At 40.7% G+C, this 17,623-nt stretch overlaps 1 protein-coding gene across 1 annotated transcript; it reads right to left on the minus strand.

The window, feature by feature from the left end:
• Positions 1 to 8: 8 nt before the first annotated feature.
• LOC109903927 (cell cycle control protein 50A) lies at positions 9 to 11,944 on the minus strand. Its single transcript, XM_020500940.2, has 7 exons — positions 11,190 to 11,944; positions 10,908 to 11,027; positions 2,682 to 2,789; positions 2,475 to 2,562; positions 1,978 to 2,121; positions 1,684 to 1,893; positions 9 to 1,372 (listed from the first exon to the last, which is right to left on the minus strand). The coding sequence occupies exons 1-7, from the start codon at positions 11,436 to 11,438 to the stop codon at positions 1,179 to 1,181; spliced, it is 1,113 nt and encodes a 370-aa protein (XP_020356529.1). The 5' UTR covers positions 11,439 to 11,944; the 3' UTR covers positions 9 to 1,178.
• Positions 11,945 to 17,623: the final 5,679 nt, after the last annotated feature.

Here is a 17,623-nt window from a genome sequence, read left to right on the forward strand (position 1 = left end):
AGACCAAGGACTGGACCTTATATTTAATTGCCTTTGAACACCATTGGTGAGGGAAACAAATACGAAACAATAACATTTATTTTATTAACTTCTGTAATATCAGTAAATTATCCAACACCACATTAAAGAATAAAAAAGGCAGAATTAGCTTTGAAAGAAATAACAACCAAATGAAAAATGTAGGAACTGCATAACAAAATGTGACACTTGTAAAATGCATAGCATTTGGTCAACATTGAAATGATACATTTGTTTTGAAATAGATTTTGATAGTCAAACATCGTAGAGACAAAGTCAGTAGCATTGGTCCATAAAAACCTTCAAATAAAATTAGTTAAATTTTTTTTTGATTATACATTGAACTATTAGACATTGACAAACAAATTGGTAAGAGTCAATACAATCTGTATGTGAACATTTGGTAAAATCTATGACTGCTTTTATCCCTTAAAATGGTTGGCCCTCATTACGAACAAAGCAGAGCAACATGGCTATGAGCTTTTGTTCCCCATTTAAGCCTCAGATGTATGTAAATGAAATGCATTAGTACGTTCACCAGCAGGACATATTACATAATATGAGTGTGGAACTTAGTTAAAAATATAAACATCCTTCAGTATCGAGACATTTATGACAAGCATCATGACAAACATTGCTCAAATAATATACATGTTCTCATTTGAGACAACATATGGATAAATAGAAATACACAATGTACTTAAGGTACACAGGCAACCATTTCAGCAGTCATGTCATACAAAGACACAGTATCCTAAGCTCCCAGAGCCTTCTTGTGTCTCATCCCATTAGTTTACAGGGTGTCACTCACTCTACAACACACACCTTGAGCTTATTCAGGAGGGCACAACGTTAGAAATATATTTTGTAGAACAGACTATAGTCTCAGAATCAGCAATTGTGTCAGTTCTACACAAAATATATCTGGAATGTGCTGAATGTATCAACCTTCTGAACAAACACCAGACTGCAGCCTTCCCCTGGAGGTGGGGATGAGTGAGCTAACATTACAACACAAAACACAAACATTTGAACAAACAAAGACCAGTGCATCCGGGCTAAATCAGCAAGCAGTCCAGAGCAGAGCAGGGCCAGACCAGTGGTGGCTAGACCCAGGCATGCAGAGGGAGGAGGAGGTACGGTCTCCATACTAGGAAGACTTAGCTGCGAATGTCTGCACTGTGGTTACGGTTGCCATATTTGTGGTGGATGATGAGGAGGACGATGCCCAGGAAGAAGCAGACTGAGCCCACGGTGATGTAAGCGATGCCCAGGAAGGGGTTCTTGCCACCCATCCAGGAGATGGTGCTCAGGATCATACGCTTCCTGCCCTCGAAGCTCCGCACGGGATAATCTGAGTACATATGGTTAAAGGAAAGGAAATCTAGAATGATCCAGATGGGTCAGTGAATGTTTTGTATCATGTGTAGAACTTGTGATCTATAAAAAAAAAAAAACTATATAGATCAACTATAGTGAACATTGTCAAAGATGGAGTTGGACATAGATAGAATTACAATTGAGTAAACCTAAATGGAATAAGTGTATAACTGAACACAAACTCATGTCTCTATGCCTTCCATGTGCAATGTTCTCTCAATACAAACCTATATGCCTGCCATGAACCTCTGTTGTGATTTATTGCGATCGTTCTCAAAAGGATACTGTAGGTGACCTCCAGGATGTATCGTCCTAGGGGCAGAGTCGGGGTCATGTTGGGCTTCTTATGGATGATGCGGTACAGCTTGCGGAAGGTGGGCAGGGCAGCTGTCCTCATCCACACAATGAAATCCTCATTGATGAAGCCATTGTTGTCAGGGTCTGAAGGGTCCAGCTCATAGACAGATTTCCTCCAGTTGACAGGTTTGCTGGTACCTGAAGGAGGAAAAAGGCCTAGTTAGTCATGATAATTTGATTACTACTAGGCAGTTGTATCATTTTGCATGGTATGCAAATCACCTTGGAAAACTACAGTGAGGTTGTCGTTTCCACCGGGGTTCCTAAACTTCACATGCTTGTCTGTCCACCATGCAATACCCTTCTTCACCAGAGGAATCGCAGTTCTGGAGCCATTGGGGTCAATGTAATACAGCTCCAGAGTGTCTGATGAGAAAAACAGTACCACACGGCAATCAACAGCAAGACAGGCCTTTTAAGTAGTAGACCAACAGTGATGTGCTACATGGTAAACTAAAGCAAAACCACTTCAACCTGAAAAAAAATATATATAATAATTATTATATAATAATAATAAATTATATAATAATTATTATATAATAATAATAATAATATATTATATAATAATAATAATATAATATCTAAATAGTATTGTAGGTAAGTACAGGAAAATCTGATAAGATTGTGGTTGAGCATTAGTGTGTATTATTTTTACTTGACTCCTGTACTGGAAATGGGACAACTATTTGCTAAGAGAAAATGTATCCCTCTGGTCTTACCATTGAAGAGGCTGTTGGCGATTGCACCACATGGAGCGATAGGCTTTTCGTCACTGGTGCGGTACGGCTCACATTCCTTGCTGGGGCTCTGTAAAGAGTGTCAAGAAGTTTCAGTGCAACTGCACGTTGTTGAAATCAAACAATTAACCATTACATTGAATGGATGTTGGCCTATGTTCTCTCTACTAAGTGCACCTGTAAACATACCTTCAGAGAAGCTTTGTCTCCATTCAACTGGCTGTCATCTCTGGACTTCACATAGCGTCTGTGATTCTGATAGAAGTTTGACAATCCGTAGTACATGAACACGTTGCTCTAGAGGCGAAGAATTGCAGATTAAGGACCAATGAATTAGTTTAGTTATTCATCGGATGAGAGAGTAGGACTTCATAAGAAAACGCAACAACATTGCAACCCTAAGATGAAAGAGCAGGGGGTTGGGTGAGTCTAAAGGAATTCCTGCAATCAATAACATCCTCCTATAAAAGCTGTGTTTGTGAAATAACTTTCAATACAATGTTTTAAATAGTAATGATCAATTCTGAGGAAAGAGCCTGACTAATAAAAGGGAGAAAAAAAAACACCCATTACAAGACAATATAAGCATGTAACGAAGCTAGTTAATGCAGTTTGTTTAGGTGATTTTTAAAACGCTCTCACCCTGTTCAACCTGCAGACCGATGTGCCTAACAGAGGAGTGCATTCTGAGCAATTCTGGGACAAAGGGCACTCCCCTTTTAAAGAGTGAATAGGAGTCTATTGGGCACTAGCTCAAAAACTCAACATTAGCACAAATCTCGTCAAGAAGAAGTACAACATTACAAATATTTCCCAAGATATGAGATAATTAACTTGCCATCTGTAGTATCGTATAGCTTTGGAATCGTGACATAACGTATTTAAGAAAAATACACATTCTTGACATACAGCGCCTCAGTATTCAGACCTCTTGACCTTCTCCACATTGTTAGGTTACAGCCTTATTTTACAATTATCCCCCCCCCTCAATCTACACACAACACCCCATAACGATAAAGCAAAAACAGGTTAAGAAATGTGTGCTAATATATATATATTTTTTTATACGAAACATTACATTTACATAAAATGTTGACCCTTTAATCAGTACTTTGTTGAACCACCTTCTTGGGTATGACCCTACAAGCTTGGCACACCTGTACTTGGGGAGTTTCTCCTTCTCCTCTCAAGCTCCACCAGGTTGGATGGGGAGCATAGCTGCACAGCTATTTTCTGGCCGGGTTCAAGTCCGGGCCACTCAAGGACATTCAGAGACTTGTCCCAAAGTCACTACTGCGTTGTCTTGGCTGCATGCTTAGGGTCTTTGTCCTGTGGGATGGTGAACTGTGGCCCCAGTCTGAGGTCCTGAGTGCTCTGGAGCAGGTTTTAAATCAAGGACCTCTCATCTTTACCTTGATCCTGACTAGTCTCCCAGTCCCTGCCGCTGAAAAACACCCCCACAGCATGATGCTGCCACCACACTTCACCATATGGATGGTGCCAGGTTTCCTCAAGACGTGATGCTGGGCATTCAGGCCAAAGAGTTTAATCTTGGTGTCACCTCCCTGACCAAGGCCCTTCTCCCCCGAATGCTCAGTTTGGCCAGGAGGCCAGCTCTAAGAAGAGTCTTGGTGGTTCAAAACTTCTTCCATTTAAGAATGATGGAGGCTATTGTGTTCTTGGGGACTTTCAATGCTGCGTACATGTTTTGGTACCCTTCCCCAGATCTGTTCCTCGACACAATCCTGTCTGAGCTCTACAGACAAATCCTTCGACCTCATGGCTTGGTTTTTGCTCTGACATGCACTGTCAACTGTGAGACCTTATATAGACCGGTGTGTGCCTTTCCAAATCATGTCCAATCAATTGAATTTACCACAGGTGAACGCCAATGAAGTTCTAGAAATGTTTCAAGGATGATCAATGGAACACAGGATGCACCTGAGCTCAATTTCATGTCTCATAGCAAAGGGTCTGAATACTTTTGTAAAGAAGGCATCTGTTTTTTCTTTTTAATAGATTTGCAAACATTTCTAAAAACCTTTATTCATTTCGTCATTATGGGGTACTGTGTATACCACTGTAGATCGCTGATCATTTGTGTTATTTAATTTAGGTTAAGACTGTAACATAACAAAACGTGGATAAAGTCAAGGGGTCTGAATACTTCCCTAAAGGCACTTTGTGAAGGGATTGTGATGCATAATGACAACATGAACACGACTGGTTAACAGTGCTGTGTGGGGCGTTATATGTTCATTCATTGGATTCCTTCATCATCTCCTTTCAATAATATCTTTGGCAATGGCACCATGCAATTCACCCTGGACTAAAGAGGCAGATGATAGGAAAAATGTGCTAGACCCTCTATTAAATGACCCATTTCTCAAGGTAGGAATATTGCAAAAAATATGATCAATAGGCTCATTCAAGAGAAGACATCCTCCCGAGTTATGACATCAGGCAGTATTAAAATCTGACGTGTATTATACACATTTTTGTGATCTAAAAGTCATATTCCTTTTAACTTCCAGTGTAGTGAGTAACTTTATCACGGTGCTACGTCATACTGGGCAGTTTTCTGCCTGCTTGAACGCCAATAACTCAGACACACATGAAATGACCCAGGGAATCGACAGAAATTTTTACAACCAACTGAGAAAATGCATCTTCGGCACCTCCAATGTACTGAGCTGTTGTAGACGTCGACCTGTACGTGGAGTAATGAGTGGTTTAAAATTAGAGATACAAAATAGGATTTTTTCCAGTTGACTGTACATTGTTATGTCTCTTTTTTGGAAGTCCCCATACTGGCTGTAACAGGAGTACATTTAAATAGTTTCTCAGCTATCCATATTTGGTGAGTAATGGGCATATTTTGACAATGTTTGGAGAGCTGTCGAATGAGAGTTTGAGGTGGAGATTCCTGGGTGTTAAAGGCCCAATGCAGCAGTTTTTTAAAATCTCAATATCAAATCATTTCTGGGAAACAATTAAGTGCATTACTGTGATTGTTTTAAATTAAAAACAGTCAAAAATACATTCTTAGCAAAGAGCAATTTCTCAAGCAATAATTTTTCTAGGACTGTCTGGGAGTGGTCTGAGTGGGGAGGGGAAATTACTAGCTCTCACTTTGGCAGGTTTAAAAAACTCTTTCTTATTGGACTACTAACTATTTATAATTTGTATTTGTTGTTTACACTGTTTGAAATGGTCAGAAAAAAAGATTAAAAATCACACATACTGTAATAAGCACGCAGAGCTTGCCGCTCCTTCCCTCCATGTCATTATCATCATTAGTAGGCAAACATCCATTAATACAATTCAAGTCTCTAAAAATAGAAATCAACTTGGCAAGAGTCCATTGTCCTGCTAATAGCCCATCATGGGTGGAGGGGCTTCTTCTGTATTCCAATGTATTGAATGAACGTATTAATTACAGTCTTTTACCATTCTCAGAGTGGAAACGTTGATAGAGTTCACAACCTGCTACACTTATGAAAAACAAGTGTTTGAAAACATACAGTTGAAGTCAGAAGTTTACATACACTTAGGTTGGAGTCATTAAAACGGTTTTTCAACCACTCCATACATTTCTTGTTAACAAACTATAGTTTTGGCAAGTCGGTTAGGACATCTACTTTGTGCAAGTCATTTTTCCAACAATTGTTTTCAGACAGATTATTCCACTTACAATGAATTGTATCACAATTCCAGTGGGTCAGAAGTTTACATACACTAAGTTGACTGTGCCTTAAACAGCTTGGAAAATTCCAGAAAATGATGTCATGGCTATAGAAGCTTTTGATAGGCTAATTGACATAATTTGAGTCAATTGGAGGTGTACCTGTATGATGCATTTCAAGGCCTACCTTCAAACTCAGTGCCTCTTTGCTTGACATCATGGGAAAATCTAAAGAAAATCAGCCAAGACCTGTCTGGTTCATCCTTGCGAGCAATTTCCAAACGCCTGAAAGTACCACGTTCATCTGTACAAACAATAGTATGCAAGTATAAACACCATGGGCCCACGCAGCCGTCATACCACTTAGGAGACAAATTCTGTCTCCCAGAGGTGAACATACTTTGGTGCAAATCAATCCCAGAACAACAGCAAAGGACCTTGTGAAGATGCTGGAGAAAACAGGCACAAAAGTATCTAAATCCACAGTAAAACGTGTCTTATATCGACATAACCTGAAAGGCCGCTCAGCAAGGGAAAAAACCACTGCTCCAAAAGCACCATTAAAAAGCCAGACTACGGTTTGCAACTGCACATGGGGACAAAGATTGTACTTTTTGGAGAAATATCCTCTGGTCTGATGAAACAAAAATAGAACTGTTTGGCCATAATGACCATCGTTATGTTCGGAGAGAAAAGGGGGAGGCTTGCAAGCTGAAGAACACCATCCCAACTGTGAAGCACGGGGGGGGGGGGTCACAGCATCATGTTGTGGGGGTGCTTTGCTGCAGGAGGGACTGGTGCACTTCACAAAATAGATGGCATCACGAGGAAAGACAATTATGTGGATATATTGAAGCAACATCTCAAGACATCAGTTAAAGCTTGGTCGCAAATGTGTCTTCCAAATGGACAATGACCCCAAGCATACTTCAAATGTTGTGGCAAAATGGTTTAAGGACAACAAAGTCAAGGTATTGGAGTGGCCATCACAAAGCCCTGACCTCAATCCTATAGAACATTTGTGAGCAGAACTGAAAAAGCTTGTGCGAGCAAGGAGGCCTACAAACCTGACTCAATTACACCAGCTCTGTCAGGAGGACTGGGTCAAAATTCACCCAACTTATTGTGGAAGGCTACCAGAAACATTTGACCCAAGTTAAACAATTTAAAGGCAATGCTACCAAATACTAGTTGAGTGTATGTAAACTTCTGACCCACTGGGAATGTGATGAAAGAAATAAAAGCTGAAATAAATCACTCCACTATAATTCTGACATTTCACTTCTTAAAATAAAGTGGTGAACCTAACTGACCTAAGACAGGGCATTTTTACTAGGATTAAGTGTCAGGAATTGTGAAGAACTGAGTTTAAATGTATTTGGCTAAGGTGTATGTAAACTTCCGACTTCATTACCTATAATGTGGATTATAATACATTTGATGTATTTTTTCATTAGGGCAAAGCAGGCCTGTGATATTGATACATTTCCAACTTTAGTCTTGTATCAGGTGAACTGTTGTGTCCACATTTGGTCTGATAATTGCCCCATAATCTCCAAAGAGTTCTCTTCAATTGCTACTTCTATATCGATCTCTCTCTAAATAATTAAATTAGTTCAAGCATTTTACTTATAACATTAAAAATAAATGAAGGGGGCCCTTGAATAATTAAACAATAAATGAACCGCAACATGTGAGTGTTCTGTTCATACTGTATTTCACAACCTCTGCAGGTGTTTGGAGTTGCTGCCTATACTGTATGCAATTGAGCAAAGTAGGCTTACTCCTTATTTATTTAGGCTACATTATTCCACAGCCTCATTGTAGCCTAACCAATATCCTAAAGGAAACTCAGTGAGGGGGGGGGGGGGGGGTTCCTTCTACTGTGAGCTAACGTATTTCTGTACATTGCGCTGTTTTAGCGCCCAAGAAAACGTAATGCTTTCAGGCCAACTGTAATATGATTACCATTGTAAAGCACAATTTCTCCCCTTTTCAGCAAAATCAATGAGGAGACCTTGACGCTGCCCGCCTCTGCATGATTGAAGAAGGCAATGCGCTCCGTAGGGTCTTTTTCAAAATGGCGGGTGGGGAAGCGAAACCTGCTGCGTGATAGAGAAAGAGGGAGATAAGCCGTGTGGGGAAACAGCTTTTTTCCTCCCGATCTGTCCAACTATTTCACGTCTAAAAAGTAAATAAAACACTATAAAGAGTTTATATAATGTGTCAATATATAACTATTTGAAGTTTAGAATTTGGGGCGGTGCTAAAGTTATCTTCAGAAGTAAACAGCGGCTGTTGCGGCTTTTTAAGAGTCATGATGGCTTGCAGTGATGACGCAAAAAATGACTGCATTCAGTTGTACAAGTGACTAGGTGTCCCCCCCTCACCCTGTCACTTTCTTATTTTTAAACTGCGAGAGACGTGCTACACCTGGTGGAGAGAGGCTGTACGACACAGAATGAGTTATATGTTACGTCATGACACATCACAATTTAATGTATAGCGTCGGAGGGGTCAGTTTATTCTACTTTTCTCCAATACTATCGGGCCATTACCATGTCGATTAATGCTTGAATAGAAATGTAGTTCACACCCCAGATTTTGATGCCAACACAGTTGCTAGAGTCCCATTCGTTTTCATTGCAGCCTCGTTTGAATGCAGCGATTGCGCAAATTTGTACGGAATGTGGTTCGTCAACAGTATTTGCTATTAAAACAAATATAAAATGTATATAAAAAAATACAAACGGTAGCCCTGTATAGGCTACTTGATCAGCCCGCAAATTAAAGATAAACCACCTGCTATTGAAATGCTGCACGTATCATTCACTTTCCTGTCAGATCTTGACCCATGGCAGGATGGGTCAAGAATATATATTTAGTTTTTTCCTTCCGGGCCAGTAGCTTTCAGTTGGCACTGGCCCAGTGTGCCACTGGCAAATATACCTGAATATCGAACCCTGCTGTGTAAGGTGCACGTAAGGCCTATACGTCTGCCACTTTGTGTAGTCGTTAGCAATGCTAATGTGGCCGTAGCATTTTCAGGTAGATGGAAAGGCAATTAAAAGTAGATTTGCCTACCTGGCAGAATCATGATTATTTGCAGAAATCCAGTAGCCATTTGTTTTGAGAACATCATTACTAGTGCACTGTGTGGCTGGTACACACCTGAATTAAAGGATAACTATACAACAAAAAAAAACGACATCTCTCAGATTCTCTCAAAAATGGTTCCCTGATATGGTTTATGCATTGTTGTGAACTGGGGGAAATCAGTCCTCCTCCCCCCTTATTTGTGTGTGATCAGTAAGGTTTTCCAATTCTGCCCTCTAGAGAATTTTGCAGAAGAGAACACATAGCACATTAAAATCTGCAACAACGGGATCTGGGTATAAGACATCCGCTCAGTGTTCAACCAGTAAAGACGACTTCATCATGTCTTATGCCCAATGGGTAGTGAGTGTTTGGAACAACAATGGCTGGACATTGGTGGCAGGGCTTGCAAACTATTAAAGACTACAAAGGGAAGCGCAGTCGTGAGCTGCCAAGTGAAACGAGCCTACCAGACGAGCTAAATCCCTTCTATGCTCGCTTTGAGGCAAGCAATACTGAGGCATGCATGAGAGCATCAGCTGTTCTGGACGACTGTGATCACGCTCTCCGTAGCCAACGCGAGTAAGACCTTTAAACAGGTCAACATTCACAAGGCCGTGGGGCCAGACGGATTACCAGGACGTGTGCTCCGGCCATGTGCTGACCAACTGGCAGGTGTCCTCACTGACATTTTCAACATGTCCCTGATTAAGTCTGTAATACCAACATGTTTCAAGCAGACCACCATAGTCCCTGTGCCCAAAAATACTAACGCAACCTGCCTAAATGACTACAAACCCATAGCGCTAAAGTCCGCAGCCATGAAGTGCTTTGAAAGTCTGGTAATGGCTCACATTAACACCATTACCCCAGAAACCCTGGACTCACTCCAATTTGCATACCGCCCAAACAGATCCAGATGATGCAATCTATTGCATCCACACTGCCCTTTCCCACCTGGACAAAAGGAACACCTACGTGAGAATGCTATTCTTTGACTACAGCTCAGTGTTCAACACCATAGGACCCTCAAAGCTCATCACTAAGCTAAGGATCCTGGGACTAAACACCTCCCTCTGCAACAGGATCCTAGACTTCCTGACGGGCCGACCCCAGGTGGTGAGGGTAGGGAGCAAAACATCTGCCACTCTGATCCTCATCACTGTAGCCCCTCATTCCCCTCCTGTACTGCCTGTTGACCCACAACTGCATGGTCAGGCACAACTCCAACACCATCATTAAGTTTGCAAAAGGCACAACAGTGGTAGGCCTGACCACCGACAAGACAGCCTATAGAATGTTCTCTTTTCAAGCAGCCTATAGAATGTTCTCTTTTCAAGCAGTACCGGAGTGCCAAGTCTAGGACCAAAAGTCTTCGACAGTTTTTATTTCTTTACTTATCTATTGTTCACCTAATACCCATTTCTTACTTAAAAATCACACTGTTGGTTAGGGCCTGTAAGTAAGCATTTCACTGTAAGGTCTACACCAGTTGTATTCAGCGCATGTGACAAATAAACTTTGATTTGCTCTGCAAACACTAACATTGATTATTGAATGATTAGCCTACACTTTTAACTGTGATTATACAGTAGTTTGGGGACCGTAAAGGTTGCAGGTTCTGCTCAGCTTACCTCAAATGGTTGATCCAGAGAGAAGGGAACAGAGCAGGTACATGGCTTTGTGCTGTTCCAGCTGTAGCTTTGAGAGCAGTTATAGCACGGACTTGACATGTCAACACCAGTGTAATCGATCTGTAAAGTAAAATGATCAATGACACTTGCGTATATAAATAAGTGTTATACACTAAATACAGACAAGAACTGAAAGATAGCTAGCCAAACAGAGCTAACACATACATACACAATCAATTGGCTACTTCCTGTTGTGTTGGCTTGCTAGTTGGTTAACGTTACCTCTAACTCTTTGATGTTGTTTGATGTCACGAATAGGCCAATGCCGATTGGGATAAAGATGAGACCAATGACAAAGAAAGCAGGAAGAACAGTGCCGGCTGTCAAAATAGGTTGCCAAGCAGGCAATCTCTGTTGTTTGAACGCAGTGTTGTCCGGCTTTTTATTTTTGACAGTTCCTGCTCCTCCATGGCCAATAGCAGCAGGCTGGTGCCCGTCCTCTTCCTTAGCGTTGTAGTTAGACGCCATCATGGCTGCAGTTCTCGTCGAGCAAAATAATCCACACTGTCAACAATAGTGACAGCTGGCTATGTCGCGAGAAAGCGGATTGATTGATTCCCTTAGAAACGAAAGTTATCTTCTCTATAATGTTACGAAACATTAAATGTAATCACTTAAAACATACAAACATTTTGGATCCGCTTTGGAGAGGATTTCGATCTACTCCGAAAGTAGGCAGCTAAGGATGAGATTGAATCAGGAAGCTCCTAAACCAATGGTGTTGCACGTGATCAGTTGAGTAGCACGTCCGTTTTATGCTAAAACATTTAAAAAGACACTCACTAGCCAATGAGGCCAAATAAATTCATCAGAAAAAATGTTTTCCCCGTGTGAGGCAGAGGTTCGAAATTATTAAGTCATTCGAACAGAAAATGTTCAAGGATTGTATAAATCCTATACAACAGTGTAATCAATCATTTCGAATTGATCACTTCATTGTGTCTCTCCGTGTTTCAGGACATGTCATCATATCATATGAACTGTCCCTCGGCCTCTTTGGAGGATACATGTACTCAAAGACTTGGCCTCTATTGGTTGACCAAACTAAAGCTAGGCTACTCATGATGATGTATGCATTACTATTGTTATGATTATCCTCATATGATTTCAGTGATGCAGTACATGCAGGGGCTGACTGGGACCAGAAATCGCCATATCTAACAAACAAAAATTCCCTTGAGGCCCATTGTATTCCTTGAAGCCCCCAGATAATTCTCATTTTGCAAAAAATAAACAAATTAGACAGGCCCACTTGGCAAAAAATGGACCAGCCAAGATGGTCAGTCTGCCCCCGAATACATGTAATCTCAATTAAATGTATATGATGTGCATATACATGTAGCCTAATCAGACTTCCCTGAAGTCCACCTGGGAGAAATTACAATATTATATTATATTTTATTACCTTCCATTCTATTTACCCATGTTCACTGATTGTAATTTGTGAAGTAAAGTGACCTAATATGATTGTGGCATTATATGGAACCCACGGTACTGTTAAATACTTGATTCTGATTGGCTTAAAAGGCATTTTAGAGTTTAAATTATAAATAAGGGTTTGCTTTGATATCATCAGTATGATTCACTTTACAGAGTGTCTGAGGTAAATGGCCCTGTGCTTTTATCTGCCCAACGGTATCTTCATTCAGGATTGGACAGGCCTTTTGTATAAGCGTGTGCAAGGTAGGCATATGGGTTAAGCTATAATTACTACTTTTAATGTTTTAGTTCAAAAGGCTCAGTCAAAACAACAAACTTTTGCTTGAGTTTCTTGAGTTGAACATAATTGCAACTTTACATTCCGACCTGGACAGGTACATTGGACAGGTACATTTACCCAGACACTGACTCATGCATTATACATAGCCTAATGATATCTATGCCTATTACTGGCTCATTCTAAAATAGCCCAGGGTATCATTGTCCAAAATCAGCTTTGGCCATTGGAATGATCATTGACTGAACATTACAAATTACCATGGCAATAATACATCACAATAGTTATTATTTTTCTATGTTTTCCAGACCCAAAACATATTGTAGCCTGGAGATGTGTCTTTTCTGATGTACCAGTCATTACATTGCTGACCCAGATAGGATGGCCATCACATAAAGGATTAGCTTAATCTGGAATCATGGATACCTTTCCTGTATTTAGTCAGTCACCAGATTATTTACTTACCTCAGAAGGACCCCTGAGATTGACTCTGGAATATCTGGGAGCACTGTCTCATGTCGAATTGTTATTGTTCTTTCTCTGAAATGTTTACCTGACTGTTTCATTAAGGCCAGCGCATCACAATCGGAAACTATTGGGCAAACGTGGGACAATGTTGTTCAAAATAACAGGGGACAATATTTTCATGGCGGTAAGCACTCAAAAGGGACAAGAAAGAGGATTTTGACACCCACCATCTCAGATAAATTGTTATGAAATTTCTGTTGTTAGAAACAGCTAAGATTAGCATTCCTGCAACATTCTTTTGTTGAAATATAATTTGATCACTGAGAAATTAAGCTATTTGATTGCACCTAAATGTGGCCATTTTAATTTATGGGATTCATATAATATTCAATAAATATAGTACCTAACATCTGATTTGGATCAGACTTTTTTTCGAACAGTGAGTTAGACATGAGGAATCCAAATAAATGTTCAAAAGCCCCCCACGGACCCTTCAGACTCCATGCCAATCACACCCCAACAACAACTACATACTTTTATATGTCTGAAAAGTAGTATGGAGCTATGGCTCAGGGTATGTGTTTCTTCAACCTATGCAATGTATTCTCAGTGAATTTGGTGATGATTTTTCCCCCTGTTCAGATAAATTAGTAATTGAAGTTGTTGGGTTTATGTCCCATTCTACATCCTGATATTACCACTAGATGGCGCTGTTCCAGGTGATTTAATCTATGGACAAGGTATTAGAGAAATCCAGGCGTTGGTTTTTTTGTCCACTGTTTCAAATGAAATCTTTTTAGCATTTGTGGCACAAAGCGGAAAACGTGGAATGGTGTCAAATACAGTACATCAAACAGGGTTTCCATGTGTTTGAAGCCATTCCATTCGCTTCGTTCCAGCCATTATTATGTGCAGTACTTCCCTCAGCAGCCTCCACTGATAAAAATGTATTTTGTAACTCAATGATATTACTTATATGAATATGGATATGAAGCACGGAAATGCTAATATAGGTATCATTGATTTGCATTGGATTTGTGCCGCAAATGCTAAAAAGTTAGCATTTGAAACAGTGGACAACAAATCAAATCAAATTTATTTATATAGCCCTTCGTACATCAGCTGATATCTCAAAGTGCTGTACAGAAACCCAGCCTAAAACCCCAAACAGCAAGCAATGCAGGTGTAGAAGCACGGTGGCTAGGAAAAACTCCCTAGAAAGGCCAAAACCTAGGAAGAAACCTAGAGAGGAACCAGGCTATGTGGGGTGGCCAGTCCTCTTCTGGCTGTGCCGGGTGGAGATTATAACAGAACATGGCCAAGATGTTCAAATGTTCATAAATGACCAGCATGGTCGTATAATAATAAGGCAGAACAGTTGAAACTGGAGCAGCAGCACGGTCAGATGGACTGGGGACAGCAAGGAGTCATCATGTCAGGTAGTCCTGGGGCATGGTCCTAGGGCTCAGGTCCTCCGAGAGAGAGAAAAAAAAGAGAGAATTAGAGAGAGCATATGTGGGGTGGCCAGTCCTCTTCTGGCTGTGCCGGGTGGAGGTTATAACAGAACATGGCCAAGATGTTCAAACGTTCATAAATGACCAGCGTCATCATGTCAGGTAATCCTGGGGCATGGTCCTAGGGCTCAGGTCCTCCGAGAGAGAGAAAAAAAGAGAGAAGGAAGAGAACGCACACTTAGATTCACACAGGACACCGAATAGGACAGGAGAAATACTCCAGATATAACAAACTGACCCTAGCCCCCCGACACATAAACTATTGCAGCATAAATACTGGAGGCTGAGACAGGAGGGGTCAGGAGACACTGTGGACCCATCCGAGGACACCCCCGGACAGGGCCAAACAGGAAGGATATAACCCCACCCACTTTGCCAAAGCACAGCCCCCACACCACTAGAGGGATATCTTCAACCACCAACTTACCATCCTGAGACAGGGCCGAGTATAGCCCACAAAGATCTCCGCCATGGCACAACCCAAGGGGGGGCGCCAACCCAGACAGGATGACCACATCAGTGAATCAACCCACTCAGGTGACACACCCCTTCCAGGGACGGCATGAGAGAGCCCCAGTAAGCCAGTGACTCAGCCCCTGTAATAGGGTTAGAGGCAGAGAATCCCAGTGGAAAGAGGGCATGGAACAAAACCAAGGCATGGATTTCTGTCATACAGGTACCTTGTCCCAGGGGCATAACTTTGGTTTTAGAAGTGATGAGGACAGAATTATTATAATTATTTATTTACATTTTTTAGGGGGCAATATTGCAGATAGATGGTGGCTTCAATCAATGTAATTGTCTACATCACTTCCAATCCCCTATATATTTCTTTGTAAATATATTTAAAAATATATATTTTCCTTTTCCCCTAATACCATCTCTCCCCTAATTGGAGTAAACTAACAACACCTAAGCCTCTATTTCCAGCTTATACATACTATATACATTTTACAGCCACAGTATATTTTACAATAGTTATCTTTTGTTTGTTTTTAGTCCCAGCTCCACTCAACCCCTCCCATCTTTCTCTGAACACCATCCAGTTTTGATTTCTATTTGCCATATATTTTTCAACTGTGCTGTGATGTTTCACAGAAGTTCTAAACCTTTCTATTCTCATAGATTCTACATATTGTAAATTTGAATTTAAAAAATTTGCTCAGAGTATTATTATATTATTGATCGATTGACTATGACTTTTTAAATCACCCAGCAGCGCTATTTGCAAAGGTGTACATCATTTGGAAGAGAGTCTGGGGTTCCTCCCATTTCTACACAATTTAATATGACCCATGGCCCGTCTAGACATCTTTATTTAGAACAGCAAAAAGTAAGCAAAAATGCCCACAGTCATCAAGCTAGGTAAGAGACCTTTAAACTTTTAACCAATAGCCTAACAATAGCCTAACAATAGCCTAACAATAGCCTAACAATAGCCTAACAATAGCCTAACAAATGAACAACTCTTACAAATAAAGTAAAAATACTTAACTTTTGATGGTTTTTAAGACATCCTCTATATCAAATTTCAGCCAGACCACCCAGCCAACCTGAGCCGCCTTCACGCCAACCCCCACCAGTCTAGTCAATAACTGAACTCTCTCACCAACATCCTTACCATTTTCTTTTATGTCTCAGTCTCAATGGAAAGGTTTGGAAAACAAAAGTTGAATGAAAACACACATGCATCTACACATTAACACACAGGAACAGTACACCCTCCATATAATTCATATCATAGGCCTAATAGTACTGTAGACCTCTTTTAATTTGCACACAATATAGCTGGGTCGCCCCGTCTTGCCCTTAGGGGCTCACGGCCCTGTAGCGCCCCAACCCAAGACAACCCAACTCATCTTTAGGATCTTAGTGAAACATTAATTATTGGTTTCAGGTGTGTTAGACCAAGGCCAGAGTGACAAGACTACAGCAGACCCCCAAGGCCAGGACTGAGAAGCCCAGCAGCTAGGGATTGTCTAAATAGGTATCTCCCCTGACGTCGGCATGTTTTCAATTCAGACTCCTTTTGTCATACAGAATTCCATATAAGGCATCCAGACCTTATGAAAGATGCACAGTATACCCTTATTCTTATAACAAATCTAGCGATACTGTACATAACTTGACATTTCTTCCATACATTGTGGGAGGATAGCCATCCTTCCAATTAATGGCAATGCATTTATTAGCCACTATATAGGTTACACAGTTTCTTCTGATAACAGTCACCAGTATCAACATTTCCAAGCAAACAAAAACAGGGAGAATGGAGAATCTGTAGACATAATGAGATTAAAGAAAATACTCTTTGCCAGAATTCCTCCAGCCTTCACAAGACCACAACATATGCAAATACAGTGCATTCAAAAAGTATTCAGGCCCCTTGACTTTTCCCCCAAAAAATTACGTTATAGCCTTATTCTAAAATGGATTAAATATTAAATCAACCTACACACAATACCCCATAATGACAAAGTAAAAACAGGATTTTAGAAATATCTTATTTACATCAGTATTCAGACCCTTTGCTATGAGACTCGAAATTGAGATCAGGTGCATCCTGTTTCCATTGATCATCCTTGAGATGTTTCTACAACTTGATTGGAGTCCACCTGGGGTAAATTATAATGATTGGACATGATTTGGAAAGGCACACACCTGTCTACATAAGGTCCCACAGTTGACAGTGCATGTTAGAGAAAAAACCAAGCCATGAGATCGAAGGAATTGTCTGTAGTGGTCTGAGACAATATTGTGTCGAGGCAGAGAACATAGTGGCCTCCATCATTCTTAAATGGAAGAACTTTGAAACCATCAAGACTCTTCCTAGAGCTGGCCTCCTGGCCAAATTGAGCAATCGGGGAGAAGGGCCCTGGTTAAGGGAGGTGACCAAGAACCTGATGGTCACTCTGATAAAGCTACAGAGTTCCTTTGTGGAGATGGGAGAACCTTCC

The sequence above is a fragment of the Oncorhynchus kisutch genome, linkage group LG14 (assembly GCF_002021735.2).
Source record: "Oncorhynchus kisutch isolate 150728-3 linkage group LG14, Okis_V2, whole genome shotgun sequence".
NCBI lineage: Eukaryota > Metazoa > Chordata > Actinopteri > Salmoniformes > Salmonidae > Oncorhynchus > Oncorhynchus kisutch.